This window comes from Macrosteles quadrilineatus, unplaced genomic scaffold, assembly GCF_028750875.1.
Source record: "Macrosteles quadrilineatus isolate MER2022 unplaced genomic scaffold, UCM_ALF_1.0 Scaffold_1__1_contigs__length_201487025, whole genome shotgun sequence".
Taxonomy (NCBI): Eukaryota; Metazoa; Arthropoda; class Insecta; order Hemiptera; family Cicadellidae; genus Macrosteles; species Macrosteles quadrilineatus.
Genome location: NW_026542594.1, coordinates 56,517,509 through 56,537,169, shown reverse-complemented (window position 1 = coordinate 56,537,169; position 19,661 = coordinate 56,517,509). Strand labels below are relative to the sequence as shown.

At 35.5% G+C, this 19,661-nt stretch overlaps 1 protein-coding gene across 3 annotated transcripts in view; it reads left to right on the top strand.

The window, feature by feature from the left end:
• The window catches only part of LOC128983159 (protein c-ets-2-B), a 215,696-nt gene that overhangs the window by 72,189 nt on the left and 123,846 nt on the right, over positions 1–19,661 (top strand). For all 3 annotated transcript variants that reach the window (XM_054402337.1, XM_054402338.1, XM_054402336.1), the window contains one exon: positions 11,192–11,318. In XM_054402337.1, the coding sequence (XP_054258312.1) occupies positions 11,192–11,318 (127 nt within the window). The remainder of the gene's footprint in view (positions 1–11,191; positions 11,319–19,661) is intronic.

Below are 19,661 nucleotides of genomic sequence, written 5' to 3'. Positions count from 1 at the left end.
TTAGTATCTTGTTTCGAAATAGTTGGCCCAATCCAATCAGTGATTTAAGTAATTCAAAATCCGTATTACACAACCTTGTAAAATTCGTGAATAAGCAGCTCGCTGTCAGTTCTGCACTCATTTGTTCCTCCAAACAGTGGTCTCTGCCTCCAACGAGTGGACGCGAGCAAATAAGCTATTGCTATGCACGCTAAATAATGACGACTGTGTGTAGATTTACTCATCATTTCCACACAACACAAGATCACCAACTAGACTACTATATGCTCGGATCTCTTATAAGCGAACATTGATTTATTAGTCCTTGAGGTACTGAAAATTATCGTCAAACATGTTCTACGGACTAATTATTGTGGAATGTTCGTCCGTTTTTTATGTTCGCGAACTATGTTCAGCGGAATTTTTCGGTTAGTGGAAACGAGGCTTTAAACGTGCTTAAACCACAGAGAATATACCATTATGGTGGTCTATTGTATGTGGTCAAACCCAACAAGATCATACCAATAACAAAGCTAGCCAACTTTACAGTTTTGAAAAATTATAAAATCAATCGTGGGAACGGAAGTTGTGTCCAGGTTTCATACTTTGCAACGTTACAAGAGATAAGGTTTGCGGGAAATGAATTCCTATTACAGTACTTTCTATTGATGTGAATGTTTACAATATGTTTTAGTGAATTTCCCATATAGAAAATAATTAACAGTTACCTTCACCGATTGAACTATTATTATCTAGGGCATGCGCCCCACGTTTTTCGTTTTAAATCTTACAAGTATTTATTCCCTCCACAGATTTATAAATTATTTTCTACTTTTTAGTGTGTTTAAAAACGTGGCATTTTTAAAAAGTATTTTTATTAGCGAATTTCCCTATAGGGAAGTAGCTATTACCGTAGGTCTCATGGTAAGACCTAGGCCCGGGACCGATTTTTTTTTTCATTTTGATGTCCCCAGAGGCCAAAAACACCATTCGTTCAAATTTATATATATATATATATATATATATATATGTGTCCATCCGCACGATAACTTGAGTAATTTTTGTCCGATTTTGTTAAAATTTGGTTTGAAGGTGTAGGGCGGGATAAACTTGAATGAGTTCGCGAACCAGCATGATCGGACTATGGGAACGGGGGTTTATGGGGGGTTTTATGGGGTAAAAATAGGGTTTTCCCATTTTTGACCCTAAAAACACAAAATTTCACAATTTCTTTTTAAACCATTTTGTAGAGCTAAAAAAAATAATTTAGTATATTGAAGCGTTATTATGCGCCTAATTGTTACGGAGAAAATTCCAAAAAATTGTAATTTTAAAATTCCCATGTTATTCTTATAGAGAATAAGTCAACTGTTGTAGTTTGCTTGTTTATGAACATATTTTGATCAAATTTGGAAAATGCATTGATTTCGTACTAAACCACAGTACCTTTTAACATTTTACATTAAAACACTACCCTCCCTGCTGCAGCAAACCTAAGTACTCATTAAACTAATTCTGTTTAAATAGGGAATAAATGTGATATTTTAAGGAGACATCTATCTATAATATTAAAACGATACAGTGGTTTTTTATTTCACGATTCTGAATCAACCACTCGACGGATTTTCATGATTTTTGTGTTGAATGAAAGATAATTTTGAGAACTAGGGAATGTCGAAGCCATAATTTTAGTTTAGGGTCCCAGTTTTTTAGAAATTAAGTTTTAATTTTTAAAAAGTCTAGCAGCCGACGCTAAGATTCTAAACTAGCTTTTGGCATAAAATAATTTGCTTAACATAACAGCTGTAAACATTCAGTTTTTGTGTCACAAATTCAGCATTTGGATAAAAATGTAAAGACATTCTTAGGGTTGACTTATTCATACTATGTGTAATGCTAATCATTGATACGTTCAATTCTTTTATAAGAGGATGACAGATTAATAAAATATACATAGTAAAATACTAGGATGTTCATATTATTTTTTAAAGCAATCTTTGTAATCTTTGATTTGTTTTAGAACAATATAATTTGTTTTAACTCACAGCTGGTTAAATATAAACTATGGAACTATGAGGTTATTTTATTTACTCTTATTTTGTCATTGATTATAGGAAATAAGTAAGATTAGTAGAGATAATTAGACCACAGTTTAAAATAGTTTAATCAACATTAATTAAACCACAGTACAAATCGAGGCTCTGTACACGAGTCTTAATAAAAAAGGATAAATGCAAATTATTTTACTGCTCCACTTTTCAAGGAAAGATTAGAAAAAAATAACAATGTTTACATGTTTTAATTCTTCATGGTAGCTTTTTGTTTACAATTAATCTTTGTCTGCTTTAACTTTGTTTGGGAAATATTGATGTCATAAAAAGAAGATCAAGAATAATCAGGAATCACGATTTTAAATTACCACCACAATCTCAGCCGGGTTTTATTTTTATAGTAATATGTTTTCTGTGGTTTTATACAAAGATAAACAGATAGATGATATAGATTGAACACAACGTCAACATTGACCTAGGATACTGCAATTAGACAAACCATCCTTTTATGAAATCGTTTTCAGTTGTGGTTACGTTTGGGGGTGCCTATAACAGCGCCCCCAGACGTGAAAATATCACTTATTTCAACTATGAATATATTGTAGTTTAAATTAACTAATATGGGAAATAACGATGTACATTTATTCAATGTATTTAATCAATTTATTCATTTATTCTGAGGGTGGGTAATTATCAAGGATAGAACTGATGTATGGTCGCCATTTCATTGAAAAGTATTAAAGTATTAAACGGTATGGATAATAAACATTGACAATTACGTCATTAGCTTTACTAGCGTGTTTACTTTTTATATTCCTGCTACATGTGACCAGTTATATTTTTCAAATGAATGTTATTTGGACCAAACAACTGTTTCAAAACAAACTGTTATTGTTTTAACTTTTCTTTGTTTACACTTATTTATTTAGAAATTAATGCAGTGAAATTGATATAAAGGATAGGTGTGACGATTAGTTTTGATGTTAGGACACCAAAGTTAAATTATGTGTACTGTGAATTTTATTGGATATTATCGTTTTATTTTAGGTCGTTTCTATTCAGACCTACTAGAAATTGTGTATAGTAGGTAGTTGTATTGTGGTGATAATAATTATGGAAGAGGCAGGTATGCTATGGAAGTTGGTATCGTTGACTAGGTCTATACACTTCTCAATTGACTATTACTTTCTCTACTGAAGGCTACTTATAATCAGTGTGCGTCTGTGCGAATCGGCTGCAAATCTCACTTCAACGCTTTTCACATCGTAAAAATTGCAGAATTGCTGTTTTATTGTAAAATTATCGGATTTAAAATGCATATCGTATCTATAAAATGCATATTGTACCTATCTATGATGGAATAAAAACATTTTTGGTAACACAACATTTGTTTACAAGATGATTTTTCACATTAAAACTGCAAGAAACTTTGTCTTTATATGTGTAAACTAGCTGATCTGAATTGTACACGGTTTTAACGTGGTTTTAACTGACTACTGAATTCCCGTACGTAGGACGGGCTAACACCCCGTTTAAGTTTAAATCCAATCAGGCAAATGGAAATTCGCTAAGTCTGCAGGTTTGCTGCGGCGGGGGTATTTTAAAATAATTTCCTACTTTTTTATGCGTAAATATCTTAAATCTATTTTATATTGCCTGTTAATACATAAAACATTGATTATGGAACGAAGCAAGATTCGATAACCGATGCTGTATCAATCTAGGCTTAATACTGCGATTTTTGAAAGTGCAGTCTTATTGATATAATTTTACAGAAACAATAGGAAAACTACAATGTGTTCCGATTTGAATTAACTAATTTGTTTTTGTCAACAAATTAAAACTGCTTTTTGGATTAGGCTTAAAAATACGTATTTTTTTATTCAAAACTATATGAATTTACACTGTTTACAAATCCAAGAGAACTAATTTGAACACTATTATTACATTTTTTCCGGATACGGTTTAGTGATAATTTATTGTAATTAGTCTAATACCACTATTTTTGTATAAAAAGGTAGCTAGGCCTACTATTTATAGTTTCCCATCATTGACTTTCGATACTGCAACTATTAGGATATTTGCATTCAAGTGTATTAGTTTATTCCACACAGCTGACTCAAACAAATTAAATATTATTATATTTTTATACAACCATGCGGAAGGTTTATATACCGAACTCAAAGATTGTGCAATTTATTTGAGAAACTACCTGGCCCGACAGACGTCGTCCTGTCCTAATATGGTTTTATGTTAAATGCTCGTTCATTTTCAAGATGAGCTCGTTCGCATGGCTCAATCACGTCCTGGTTGATGTTTGTTCGCTACGCTCACTCACCTTTAGGATGGAGCTCGTTCGCTGCGCTCACTTGCCTTCAGGTTAGCTCGTTCGCTACGCTAACTCGCCTCCAGGTTGAAGATCGTTCGCTACGCTCACTCACCTTTTGGTTGGAAATTAGCTGTTGTCATAAATTTAAAAAAATAATAGTGCTGTACCCTGTTAGTAAACCTATTAACTTTTTAATGCTATTGAACATCACACAATCAAATTGCTTAGTTAAACTAGCTGTTAAGATTCTTTGATTCCATTTAAATATGAGTACTCAAGGTTAACATGGGACACTCCAGAGCCACTGGGGCGGAGCCCTTTTGACGGATCTGCACCAAACTTCACACAAACCATCCTTGAATAATGCTTAATAATGTCTGAAAGTTTCATTACAATCCGTCGAGCGGTTTTGGAGTCCATAAAGGACAAACAAACATACATTGGATTGTATATATAGGCCTATAGATAAGTAAATATTCTGCAACCTTAGCTGTATCAATCTAGGCTCTGGTCCCGATTTTAACAATTATAAGAATTATTTTATTATTAGAGTTTTTTTTTAAATATTACATTATTTACAAGTTTAAATTATATTTTTAGGGTTTTGGTTTACAATGTTGGTGTTTCTTTATACCAAAAATATAAGGTATTTTTTATCTGGAGGCTTGAGGTCGTGTCAAGAAGGAGGCCATTAATGACAATCAGTGTACCTAGGGTGAGGATCAACTGATTGATACACAGACCGAGTAATTCTCATCTTCTTACATATAAACACATTCGGTGAGGTCATGAGGGGTTACTGGAGGCTAGAGACCATTAATGACAATCAGTGTACCTAGGGTGAGGGTCTTGGCTGAGGACCAACTGATTGATACTCAGAACGAGTAATTCTCATCTTCTTACATATAAACACATTCGGTGAGGTCATGAGGGGTTACTGGAGGCTAGAGACCATTAATGACAATCAGTGTACCTAGGGTGAGGGTCCTGGCTGAGGACCAACTGATTGATACTCAGACCGAGTAATTCTCATCTTCTTACATATAAACACATACGGTGAGGTCATGAGGGGTTACTGGAGGCTAGAGACCATTAATGACAATCAGTGTACCTAGGGTGAGGGTCTTGGCTGAGGACCAACTGATTGATACTCAGACCGAGTAATTCTCATCTTCTTACATATAAACACATACGGTGAGGTGATAAGGGGTTACTGGAGGCTGTTGGCTGGAGGTCGTGTCAAGAGGGAGACCATTAATGACAATCAGTGTACCTAGGGTGAGGGTCCTGGCTGAGGACCAACTGATTGATACTCAGACCGAATAATTCTCATCGTGTAACAAATATACACATACGGTGAGGTGATGAGGGGTTACTGGAGGCTGGTGGCTGGAGGTCGTGTCAAGAGGGAGACCATTAATGACAATCAACTGATTGATACACAGACCGAGTAATTCTTATCATCCAACACAGATAAACAAAGGAGTAGTGAGTGTCAATTTACCGGAGATATATTCAAGAGAAAATTGTTCACACAATTTTCCAAACTATATTTTGAATAACTAAGTGAAGAACTAGACGGAGGTGATTTTAATGGTTTTACTTGCGCTAACACATGAGCATAACATATTCTCCAGCCATTAGACCTACTAGCAGTCGACTCGCAATACATTTGTTTTACAAATTACCAAAGTTTCGCGTTGACAGACCGTTCGACACCAGGCCATGGAATATATAGAGTGGACGAGACCGCTTTAGGCCCCTATTACACGAGGTAGCCTGGCGACGTCGCCAGCGGCAGTAGCTGGCGACGCACTGGCCACCAAACCTATAACCAGTTGAGTAGCCAGAATTTTACCGCCGTGGCGCCGTTGTTGTGAGTGCTTGTCTTGCACTTGTACTTGTTATGAGCGGTGTTTACAGTGAATAATGAGTGATTATAAGTATCTTCTCCTTCTGTTACTTCTGAAGAAAAGGAGGCAAAGGAAGAGAAAAATGTACGTTCATCCAATGCTTAGTGTAAGAGAATCAAAAGGGTTATATTACACCCTTTTTGATGAGCTCTGTGCGGACAATAAAAAATGTTTCAATTATTTTCGTATGTCACAATCCAGTTTCTTCGAGTCATAAAGGATGATATAGACATTTTATCAACTGAAGTGAACAATTCACACACTCACAACACAGCAGAACGCAACACAACAGTGAGCAAGTACCCCCGTGATATGAACTAACCGAGTGGCGACGTGATACTGGCGACCTAGTGTAATAAGCTCCATATGCTACAACGCAGCGTCGCCAATATGGGTAGCCAGTGGCTACCACAGTGGCGACGGGGCTCGGTAGCCAGTCGGTCGCCAAAGTGTGGCTGCGTCGCTGGCTACCCTCGTGTAATAACATCCATAAGAATCAATGCCCCATGACAAGCTGAGTAGCCAGTTTGGTCGCTGGCGACGTCGCCAGGCTACCTCGTGTAATAGGGGCCTTATAGTAATGTAGGACAGATGACCCCACCGTGCAACTCCTCCGTCGAAAGATATGCAGGTTCGGTTCATCTGAGTTTCAAATAAGCTTAGGCAACACTTTGACGTTTGTTCCGAGGTAAGGGTTCTGTTTCTTCGCAGCTATTTCAGACACGTAATATTTTAGTAAGCCTATACTAATACTTAGCAACCAGTAACCAGGACATGTAGCTTTTGTACAGAACGATCAAGTGTCAATTAATTGACTCGACTGTTACTTTACATTAATCATTATGCAAGCATATTGTAGAAAGTAAAGCACCCTGTCCCAAGTAATGAGAACAGTTCGTATCACTTATGACATTTCTTCTGCAGATAAAGAGAAAGACCGTGTGTGTATTAGTAATTAGAGGTTGCTGGCATTTTGCTTCTGCATAAACTCTGAAGACCTGGAAGGTGTTGTAAAAAGCCGCAGGGAATGAACAGAAACTGTGTGTGTGTGTTTTTTTTGTTTTTTTTTTTATAACAATGTTGTTGTGTGTGATGATTAATGTTCAGGTAAGTAACGGTTGCGACGGATTCGTTTGCATGTATTTCGTTGTGCATGTGTAAATACCGAGATAAGCTGAATGGAAGTGTCATTGAATTGTCATTGGATGATTGGCATGAATTATTTCTTTAGACCTAGCTGACTCAACGATCATAGGGGATACACAGATATTCGTAGCTCTAAGGAGAATATAACCATAACAAGCTCTTGTTAAGACTTTGTTTCAATATTTTAAAACACACTTTCATACAATCTTGGTTAGTGGCCTTCGAGCGAAGGGAAAGTTATTCTGTACTAGTACAGTACCGGCGTTTATTTCATTCAATTCAATTCTTTAAGAAAGTGACGTACGCAGTGGTTTATTTTAATCTGAATATGGACTATGGATGAATGTAGAACGGAGTTATACAGTACTATTTTGGAAAGTTGTTACTGACTATGACCAGTTGTTTGTTAGCCAGGACAATAAAAAACCCCCAATGATGAATGACAGCTAGGTCCAGTTTTAGGTATCACTAGTTTCAGTAAACAACTAATGCTCTTTCTTCTGAAGTGTTCATCTTGCATTTTGTTTAGAGCAGTCTATGCATGTTTAGTAGCCCATGATGCTAGTTCCGTCAGTTCCGTATGGTTATCAGCAGTCTGAGGGAGGTAAGGTAAGGAACAGGGCGGGTCAGAGTGACCTCGCTGTGTCTGGACGAGTTGCCCACTCGCCTCCTACCTGGACACACACACACACTCACGCACACACACACTTATAGACACGTACACGAGCCATTCATGTTACTAGCTCGCTCCCATTCACTCACTACATAACATGTGCGCTGAGTAAAGTAAATCACAACATAGACCAAGCACGTTTTCACGTGTTACCCTGTGCCTGTGGTAGTAAGTGACAAAGAAGTGGGCTAACCACGATTCACTCGTACGTTCAAGATTCTTTAATTCCATTTAAATATGAGTACTCTAACCTTATAGGCGGGGACACACTTGTCATACACCCTTCCGATCCTACTACGATCCGATTTGCGGGATTCCAGAAGGATCGGTGCGGGATCGGAGGGGGTGAACACACATGTCATACACGCTTCCGAACCGGCGACCCATCTCCGATTTCCTCCACCGGGTAGATCAACACTCGCCAGTCTGATTCGTAAACGTAAACTACGTGCAGAAGGTGATAAATACTGTATGTCCAAAAATTTTGTATTCAGGATTTAGCCATGATGGCGGTTTGTCTAGATGAAGAAAGTCAGACATCTCTGGAGGGCAGTGGAAAACGGAGAATTTGGGTCCATTCTGCATGGAAGGAAAGCAGAAGTGCCCATTATATATATTATAGGTTTTTCTCTCCTGAGTTCGTTTAGCTCTTCTACCCGTCCGATTTTCATGATTGAGGTCTCCAATTGAAGGTATGCACGCACAGATTTCAAATCAAGCATCGGCATATATTTATCTTAAACCATTGTTCCTAAACCTTAAGAATAAAGGTTATTTTTAAGAAACTACCCGTCCTGCATCCGACAAACGAATAGACTGCAGTGTCGGTGCGTGATCGGAGTCAAAATCGGAGTAGGATCGGAGTATGACGTGACGCGTGTCGGAGAGGTGTAAACAACTGCGTTCAATGTTATGTACCATTCCCCTCTCCGACAGTCGTACCGCAGTATGATCGGAGTCGGATCGGAAGGGTGTATGACAAGTGTGTCCCCGCCTTACATGGGAAAGCTCCAGAGCCACTGGGGCGGAGTCCTTTTGACGGATCTGCACCAAACTTCACACAAACCATTCTTGAATATTGTATAATAATGTCTGAAAGTTTTATTACAATCTGTCGAGCGGTTTCGGAGTTCATAACTTTCAAATATATATACAAACTTATATTTTATTTTATTTAAGAATATAAATTCAAATTTATTTTAAAAATTGAAATCTTACTACACATTGTAGTCTGCTGTAGAACAAAGAATAATATTACATTAAATTTTGCAAGTTTGTTTAAACCTAATTATGATAATTGTTATATAGGTGGTTTCTTATAATATTAATAGGAAATTTTATGGCTGTTAAAGATATTAAATATAGCACTTGATTTTCCAAATTGAATTTCTTCCAAAATTTCTCAACTTGTTGAGGAATTGTTCCTCTTGATCCAATGAGTAGTCCATATACTTTAAATTTTGATATTTTGTATTTCTCCGAATAATAGGGGATAGTTTTCTTATAAATATTTACTTTTTCTTCATGGACTTCCTGTGGCTGATATTGATTTGTCTCAAGACGAATCTGTTCAGATGAATTTGTTTGTTTGTTGTTGAATGAATTTGTTGGGTCTATAATGAGACCGAAATCTTTCTCCTTGTCTATAACAATGATGTCACTCCGCCTCACAGAGCCCTCTTCTTCTATAGCCGTAATATTTTATGCATTTTTTAGAAAGTAAATGCCATTTAAAACGTTTTTACTCTTGGCATTTTTTTCTCCAAAACTACTCATTTATGAGTTACAGCGAGTTACAACTAAGAAAAAATTAATTTAAAAACGAATTCCTTGACACTTGTTAACGCATAACATAACGCATATCCTTTATAGCTTAAAATAAATGCCATAACATTTTGTTGTCTCGCAAACCCTAGTCACCCCCTAGAACCCTAGCCTTGTAACCATATTTTCCAGGCTAAAACCATACATTTAGAGTATTTCGGAATTTTTATGCACAGCATATAGTAACTATTTGAAATAGTTTTATAATACATTCCATATATTTTATTAGAGTTGATTTATCATTGAAATTTATTGGCTTAGCATGAAACTGTAGCGGCTTGGACAACCTCCCTAAACATTAAACAACTCGGAACAATGATTAGTTTCCCCTGGTAGGCTACACAACATAACATTCGAGTCATAAGGTCAGATTTGTGCCCATTGCTTAAGGCCATTGACAAATCAACAATATTGGCACATCACAAAGAAAAATGATGCGTAGAGTGTGTAGAATTGCCGAAAATTATTGGTGTGAACGAATTCTTAGGGCTCAACCCCACTGGCCGATTTCCTAAGTGCGCCACCTTAAATACATTTAAAGTTTACAATATTTAATTAATTTTTGAATGTAATTTACCGCTGTTTGTTTTATTTAGCGTAAGATAGCGGTTTGAAAATATGTTTTTGGGTTTAATTTAAATTTTGAACATTTGTGTTATTTGAGATGGATGTAATCTATTAACAAAATGTAGTAACGGTTTTGTAGAATTTTGCTAATGGTTTTATGTGAAATTTATGAATTAAGCAACAGGCAAAGAGGCTTGACTAACATTTAAAAAATAGGCCTACCGTATATGTATCTTATGTGGCATAAATATGAAGTAATCTATTGCATTGCTACACTTAAATAAAGGGTTCGATTATTTTGTATCCAGTAACATAAGTTTGGTTTTGAACTGACGATTACTTTTAAGTAAGCGTATTTTTAAGTTAACTCTTAGTTGCAATATTTAAAATAATCAACATAAGAGCTTCTTTTACACCCTACAATCTAGTAATCTAGTAGAGTGTAAAAGAGGCTCTTATGTTGTCGTACAACCTAGAATAGCATTTAAGCTAAGAAAAGAGTTTTAGCTAACTAAGTGGTAACATTGTGTTTTCTTTTTAATATGAATCATAGATGTGCTTCTGTATTTCATAGGCAGATCTAAAGAACCGCATTTAGTCTATCCCCGTTGCGAAGCACGGGTCTTTAAAAATAGGTTTTGTGCAACCTGATGATGCTGCCTTGTCCATCCTTGTGAATGTATTGACAGTCAGCTCTATTTGTTTACAGAAATTCCTGGTAGAAGATGACGTGCCCAGGATCAAGCAGGAGCAGCTGGACGAGGGCGAGTCCTGTGGCGGTGCCATGCAGAAGGTGCCGTCCTTGTCTGACCTTTCTGACCCGGAGAGTTCACTGGGTGAGTGACCAACTACCAACATTACCTACAATCCCAACTTTTTATTGAATAATAGCATAGTTTTGTGAGCAAATCACAGAACGCGCTAGTGTCTACAGTTATATTTCCTACTTTATCTGTTTGTTACTGATCAAGTTGATGGGGTACACTGAACTGAGTTGCTATAGGTCATAATAACTTAGTTTGACTTGGTAAACAGGTTCGTTTATTCCACAAACATTACGAAGGTAGATAAACATAATCTATCGGTAGCTCGCATAACTACGACGATTTCGATTTAAAAACTGGCGACAACTTTAACATGGGGATGTTAGCCATTGACCCGATAGAGTGCGCTCATGTCACAGCAGAACTATCATCAGAGCAACTACTAGAGTACTAAGAATTTGATAATTTGTTGAAATGTTTCATCACAACGTTTCCACATTAGTTCGCATTCACTGTTCTCTTCTGTTTGTAGCCGAATTCCTAAACTATGAAACTAAATCCTTGGACTGTTCACGTATCGCTATGTTTATGTTTTCGATAAGCTTTTAAAATGCGAGTTTCACGGGTTTTCACTGTTCCGATGGTTGGCTAATCATTAAACAATTTACAGTTTAAGTTTATTGTTTATTTAAGTTATTTGTATTTATTTTGTTATTATTGGGTGATGACAGAAACCACATTGCATTAATACCAGTTGTATCCGTATGAAGTGTTGGGCAAAAGACAAACAGTGCGCCCGCGACCACAGTGTTATCGGTCGTTAGCAATAGCAATGTATCTTCACGATTGAGAATTTGACATTTGTTTGCATTTCCTGTCTTCTCCCTTTTGTAGACAGATTCATAAACTATGAAACTAAATCCTCGGGACGCATGCATCGTCCGAGTTCTGAGTGATTGGCAAGTCGGGTTTTAGTACTTCTTGTTTAGCCGACCTGACGGTAGATTTTGTCAATGAAAGATTAACAGTCTACTACACGAATAATTGGTTTTAACTATCAGTTATTTTAATTTAGAGCACAAATCTTTTGCTCACAACTTTGGAAGCATATTGGCCCTGCTAGACTTACAAACATACCAATAAATTCCTGGGTCGCTGGGTCTACGAGGACCTACTTTACGCTATAGAGTTTCTTCCTAGTACTGAACCATGTCCTGTTATTTTCATTTTGGTGTATAAAGTGATGGGATGGGTCCGTTTTACACAGATCTTGAAGAATATATTAAGTAGTTCTGTTGTTTGATTGTTTAAATCTGAACCTAGTATATCTGTGCTTGATCATTGAGCTTTTATATCCAGATAAACAGCTCCAGTAACTTAACTTTGTCCTTCAACATAGTGAACAAAACAAACGTAACAGAACGTAATCCGAATTTGTACAAAAACCAAAGGTATTATCGATACCTCGATCGTGACGTCAGTTGGGATATCAAATGGAGCTCAACAGTTTAGTCCAGAGTATACCTATAGGAGCCGACACATTGTCTCTATATATACTCGCCCTCTCCTCCGCTCCTTACACGTTTCCGGATATTATTTATAGATTTGTTTGAAAGAATCCGTTCGTTTCGCTACATTCTACCATTCTACTCCACTCCACTCCATTACAAAAAGCGGATATTTATGTGTCGGTGGAAGAGCACAGTCTACAGAATTGCTCCTTCAGTTATGAGGGGGACCATCCTTGGCTGAATGAAGCATTTCCCGCGGTGTGAAAAGTAATCACTTTGAGTGTAATATATTTTGTTATTGTCCAATAACGGTGAATATTCTGAGTCGTTTCTCTCTATGGAAAATGTATTTGTCACCTACCTTTCATTCGTACCAAATAATAAAATCAGGCAAATCATTAATGGAAATTACGGGTAAAGAAATTTTAAATAAATAAACGTATCTTAATTAAAACGGGTAATGCATAAAACAATCACAGAGGTGAACAAAAACAATTGAAGAGGTGAAAGCTTAGTATAAACAATATTACAGTACTGTACGTGAAAGTTGTAGTTCTTAAGTAGGGGGAAGTGCAGGGGGTTGCTTGGGGATACTATGATCCATGGATCCGCATGGATCCGCATGGATGAATGTAGCTTTGTTAGGCTGGGACCTCAAGGGGATCTATAAATAGTGCACGCCTGAGGCTACTGAATTTCTCATCACTATAGAAAGTGAGAGCTGTTTCGAAGAGTAAAAAAAAATTGGCAAACAAATATTGAGTTGATGTAGATTAATGAGGGTGTGAGGATTATATTAGTGTGAAATATTTTTAGATTATATTTTATGTTATAATAATTTAATCAGAAACTAAATTAAATAAAAAGAAATAGTATATGAACATGATGAAATGATAAATACTCATATATTCGCTAAAAACTATATTCTAAGCTAATAAAACATCATTATTTGAAGAAATATATTCAATACCGCTTGAAAGTTGCTGCCATGTCCATCTACAACTATTTTAAGTACAAATTTTATAGAAAATGTGTTTTTTTTATGTCACAAATGAAATGTGTCAAGTAATCGAAAAATACTTTTCACCACACTATGATGTTTTTGGCTGTATTACATACGTTAATTGGTGGCTGAAAGTTACGTTTTGCTGGCCATGCCAGCTGTCGCCAATTTGGGGACCGAGCAGGTTTTTACAGGCCGGGGCCGCAAAATCAGCTGTCCGCTTACTTAATTAAAACATGAATACGTTTTAAATACACAATCAAAATCCATAGCATTGCAATATAGAATTGTGTTATTGTCACCGTTGCCTAGCAACTATTTATTTATATTTTTGCTGATTCCTCAAATTATTTCTTCACATAACCTTAAAGTTGTAGTTGTGTTGACGATCAGTGTGCATTATTATAGTGGTGAATAGTGGTAATAGGGTATAGTGTGGTGAAAAATAGCGTTCGTACCACGGACCGAAATGGTTTTGCAGCTCTCGATCGATTTAAGTTCTCGACTTCGTCTCGAACTTAAAAACTATCTCGAGCCGGCAAAACCTCATTTTCGGCCCTAGGTACGAAATATACTATTTGCTACCCTAATAAATTTTCATCAACCTGCGTGATATTATAAGCCAGTATTTGAAACTATTTCTGTTATTGCAGGTTGTGCAAATATACTCCTACTCAAGTGTAATACAACACTAGTTGTTATATAATTTCTTGATGAAGTTCATTGTTTTATTTGGCTAGACACAAAAATAAAGAAACCAACCACTAATGTCAACTTATTAAGATTAATTTGAACAATTACCAGGTTTAAGATATCTTGTTATGATGTTTTGTGAACATAATGTCATTGCGATGATACCATAGTTTAAGAAACTTGTATTTTGTTTTTCCTACTCAATAAATGTATTAGGATGAATTCCATTAAAGTTTGTTATTTATCACCGAGCATTGGTGTTTTATTGGAGTTGTATAATACTGCATGTATACATTCAACTAGGTTTCAAAGCAACAAAAATAGGAGCTTACATCTTTAGATAGTTTTACATATTTGTGCTTGTAGGACCACAGAAGTATGTGTTTAAATGTTTTTAACTGACAATGCGTTTCATAATATCGCACGTTTGGTAAACGTAGTTAAAATGATATATTACTGGATAACATGTACACACTGTAACTGTTACCTGTAGTTTGTATAAATTTAGAAACAAAACATTGCTTAAAAATTTAAGTTGAAAATTAGTGTGGAATTAGAATTTGCCACGAATGAAAGCTAAACAGTGCAATCCCTCAAACATATTAAGATATCTTAGCCACGTATCGTAAAAATATAATTCTGCTATGTATTCACTAAGGTTGAATTAAGTTATGAAAATCAATTGCTTCAATATCGTTGCAATTTAAACATGTCATCTCTGTTAATATATTGTAAATGTATGATGTTAGCAATGTATTCACTAAATATTCATTTACTAATATTGTACAACGTGTTGTTAATATGATGGTAATTGAAACATGATCATACTTCATATATTGTAAATTTTTAACTGTATCTATTGTTGTATTCTGTATAACACTTACTCTAAACAAATACTGTAAATATAATACTTATGCTTTAAGTTAACAAAAAATTTGTAAAAATATAAAGATTTCGTTTTGTACAATAAAGTGGGTTGGGTAAAAAAAGACATATATTTTAACAACCTGCGTTTTATTAAGAATATCCATCAGAAACAGTGTACAATTTATATACATCAAAGTAATTTTTATTACAACGTTAGAACAAATGTAAGTAAAAAGATACATATAAAGACACAAATATTTCTCTTAATTGATCTTTAACATCGTACTGAATAGTAAAGTTATATGAAATAAACTAAATCTCTTATCGTTATCTTTTCTCACCATCAAGTTATAAGTAAAGCAATTACAATCTGTTTTACAGGTAACATTTAACACAATGTATTTTTCTAAACGGAAATTGTATCCCATTATAAGACAGCATGTTTCTTAATTTAAAATATGTTAGTAAAAGTTTGTCAGCTCAAAAAAAAAATACATAGGATAAAATGTTAATGTACTTTTACTCAAGTACTCTTAAATGCAAAGGTCTGTTAAACGTGAACAAATAGCACCCTTTTATTGCAAAAACATGGAAAATTGGTTTTTCATAGAACTTAAATTTACTGTTTGCAAAATATCAAAATTAGTTGCATGTTGTAATAATATTATTATCCGTAAAAATTATCAATTATTTGTTAGTTATATACATATATAAAATATATAATTAGGAAATATTTTAAAACTGATTAAAGTACTTATGCTAACAGAGGTAATAATATCCCATTAACAAAATCAATTTAACAGTATAATTTTTTTTTATTATTTACAAATCAGAGAGTGAATATTCAATGTTCATAACATTTTTATGCCAACACTTAAAATTATGTCTATAAGCAACTTAATCTTAAAAAACAGATGTGAAATCAAATTTTAATTTCAGGAATTAATGTTACTATATCCTCTACCAAATCAATTGAAAATTGTGTTTGTATTTTACAAATTATTCATGTCAGATAACCATTATTCGGATATTTATAAAATATTATTTTAAGTTAACTTTTTATGAGCATCATCATCTTAATAAACACCTCCAAATTTTAATTTTTAGAATTAGTATTACTGTACTGTTAAAATAAAACCTTGTTTGATAAACTACTCCAACAGTTTAAACTATATCACAGTGTCCATATGGTAGAGTATTAACACCATCTGCACAAAGGTGGCGTTTGAAGTCATAACCACTCAGTGTCAATTTATTTTCCCACTTTGTCTTGACGTCGTGTCTGTATGACCGGAAAGTTGTGTTCATAGTATACCAGTCCTCATTTTCCATTATACATCGGCGGTAGTCTTCGGCACGAAGGATTTTTGATACTACTGGCTTGGTGATTCCTTTGCATTTCTTTATAGGATCTTGTACTTCATCTTCTTTTACGACGCAATATACTTTAGTCCTGACACCCAAGAACTCTTGAATGTATGTCCCATTAAGTTCATCTTTAAACTTTCCTAATACTTTTGCATTGTCAGGTTGGTATGCTGGGTTGTTTTTTGGTAAACTACTAGTGTCAAGATGATAGACAATTGGCAAAAAACTGTTATACAAATCAGGAGTGAATACTTCTATGATAAAACTGTCCGTGTCCATATATATGAGGCGTACGTTATCTTCTCCATAGTGTGGGACTATTACCTCATAGTAGAATTTGTACATGAGTTCTTTGCTCAACTCAAGGATACACATCCCAACATAAAGTGGTTTCTCAAGAACTATGTTTTCTTTCGCTAGATTTATACCAACCATCGTTTCAGAAATAATTGTTCTGTGCAAGAAATTTGGTTTTGCGATGAGCTTTTCAGCCTTTCGTTCACTTGTTGTTAGTTTGTAGTTCAATCTTTTTCTCACGTTTTCCATTGTTTTTCCAAAAACCGAATTGTTGTATAGCTTGAAGAGATCCTTTTCAAAGTCATTTTTGGCAGCCTTCCGTAGGTCGGTGTTCAGATCTATGTATGGTTTGAGCCAGGGAGATTGGTCAAACCTTACCACTCTATGAATTTTGGTTAATTTCAGTCCATGTTTGAGTGCCTGTTTTAATATGCGGTAGTGGGCGATGTAATTCTTCTTATTTTCTAATGTGGTAAGTAGTTTGGGGTGTTTTGAGCCAGGTGTTGATTTCCTTTCGCAAAGAAATGGGAGATCTCTGTGTCGATTGTGAAGGGCCTGTGGATATTCCATATCGACTTCGAGTACGTAACCCACATTGCTTTCATCTGACACAGTTGCTATGTCAAGGCATTCAATTTCGTCCTTGTCTAACCATCTAAATCCCCCTGTTGGTAGGTATTGAGATTGAGCCCATCCATACAAGTTGTTTGCATCCACATAAGTTAAATATTTGGAGCGTTTTGAAGGGTCGTAGCCTGCACAATACCTATTATTAGCCACTGATCTTCGCTTCATGCACTGTGAAATGCCTCCACGTATCCCATTTTCAAAAAATAGATAGATATCATGGTCCTGAATTGTTTCAAGTTTTATATTTGTGTTTTTCAGCATACAGTCCCATGAATATGAAGGCAAGGTGATGTAATAAGCAGGATCCAGCTGATGTGATTTTAAACTCGCATCTCGGAAATGTTCGAAGATGTCTGTAAGAAGGAGGACATCAGTAAGGAGGTACAGATCAGAATACTGGCCTAAATCTTTGATGTTGAAGGCTTTCCAGACATCTTCAGCGTGTTTAAAATCCTGTTCAGAAATAGTCTCTAAAGTGAGTTTGTTGTAGAAGGCTTGCCTAGGTGGGAGTTGTGATTCTTGAAGTTTATCCACTGAGGAGATGTATGAATACGGAAAGACACCTTTGAGCGTGAGCAGGGTAAACTGAGTGGGATCTGGAAATCTGCGTTTAGTTTCTATGAAACATCCATTTGGAAGGTTGTCTGCTAGTTTAGAGAGGCTAGATGGGAGGAAGCGCAAGGTATCAACAAATCGAAGCTTAAGAATACCTCTGTTTGCATTCTTATAATGGATATACTTGGTAAAACTAATATATTTCTCCTCAGAATTTGCAATCACAGAGACTTCTCTTTCATCATATCCAAGTTCTTTGATAATAAAATGTGAATCGTATGATAGGTTGTGAAAATAACAGTTGATTGTATTTTGCTCTTGATGTCTGATATTGCAACTTGAATGAGCAGCACCTCTGAATGTATATGGGGTGGAATGCATATGATCCCTTACTTTGGGATCTTTATCAGAAGTAAAACCCAGACCACAAATATAGCACTGGGTGGCAGCAATGTGAGCTGCTTCCTCTTCTGGGGTTAAGTTGGGTGTCATACGCCTTTCTTTGTAGAGTTTGTCCCCAATTTTTAAAACATCTTTGTTAATGGATTCAACAAAGTGCTTTGCTGCATTTGCACCTCTGTATAGACGTACAATAGGATCAGAACTACTAAGAGAATCTTTGATCAAGTAACAGTAGGAATGAGGTTCATGAGTATGGGTAATAGAATCTGAATCCAACATGTCATTTGGGATAAGACTGCATTCGAAATCAGCATAAATGGTAAATCGCACACGTTGACTTCTTTCGGGATGCTTAAATGAAATGAAAGGATCAGGAGAAAGATCTAGTCGAAGTGGAGTTTTTGAAGAGCAATAACGTTGGTGTTCAATCAACCTCTCTTTACCACTTAAACCTAATTTGTTTGGTCTGTTTTCAAAGTAAGCAAAACATCTCTTGCAGACAAATAGTGCATTTTTTGTTTTGCTCAGTTGAGATTTTATTGTTTTATTAAAATCTCGAATGAAAACGTAATGCGTGCCTGAGTCTTTGTTTGTCAGGATGAGGAGATCACGATGGTCAGGTAGTTCCTTATTGCAAATCTTCAAGGGATATATTTTGTTATCCTCATCCAGTCCAAAAACATTAATACTTATGTTATTGTCTCTTTCAAATTTCGGAACATCTTTTAACTTGACTGGAAACTCTACTGACTCCCAATTGTATTTCTTCTCAATTTCCTGGGTGTAGTTTGCAGGGAAGCTAGGATCTCCTTGGACAAATTTGGCTAAAATACAATACTTAAAACACATGTTGTCAGTATTATAAACGTTGACTATACTTTCCAGTTTTTTTGGTAGAGGAATGTATGAGGCTCCTTTTAAAGGGTTGTACTTGTTAACGCGGATCTCAAATTTCTTTACTCTGACAAATGACCAACCTGAACCTTTAAAGTCACATTCATCCTTTTCTCTAACAAGTTTATGAAATAATTCTGAGCATAATTGGTCAATATCCGTGGTCTTAAACAGTGGCGTATTGTTTGTTTTGAA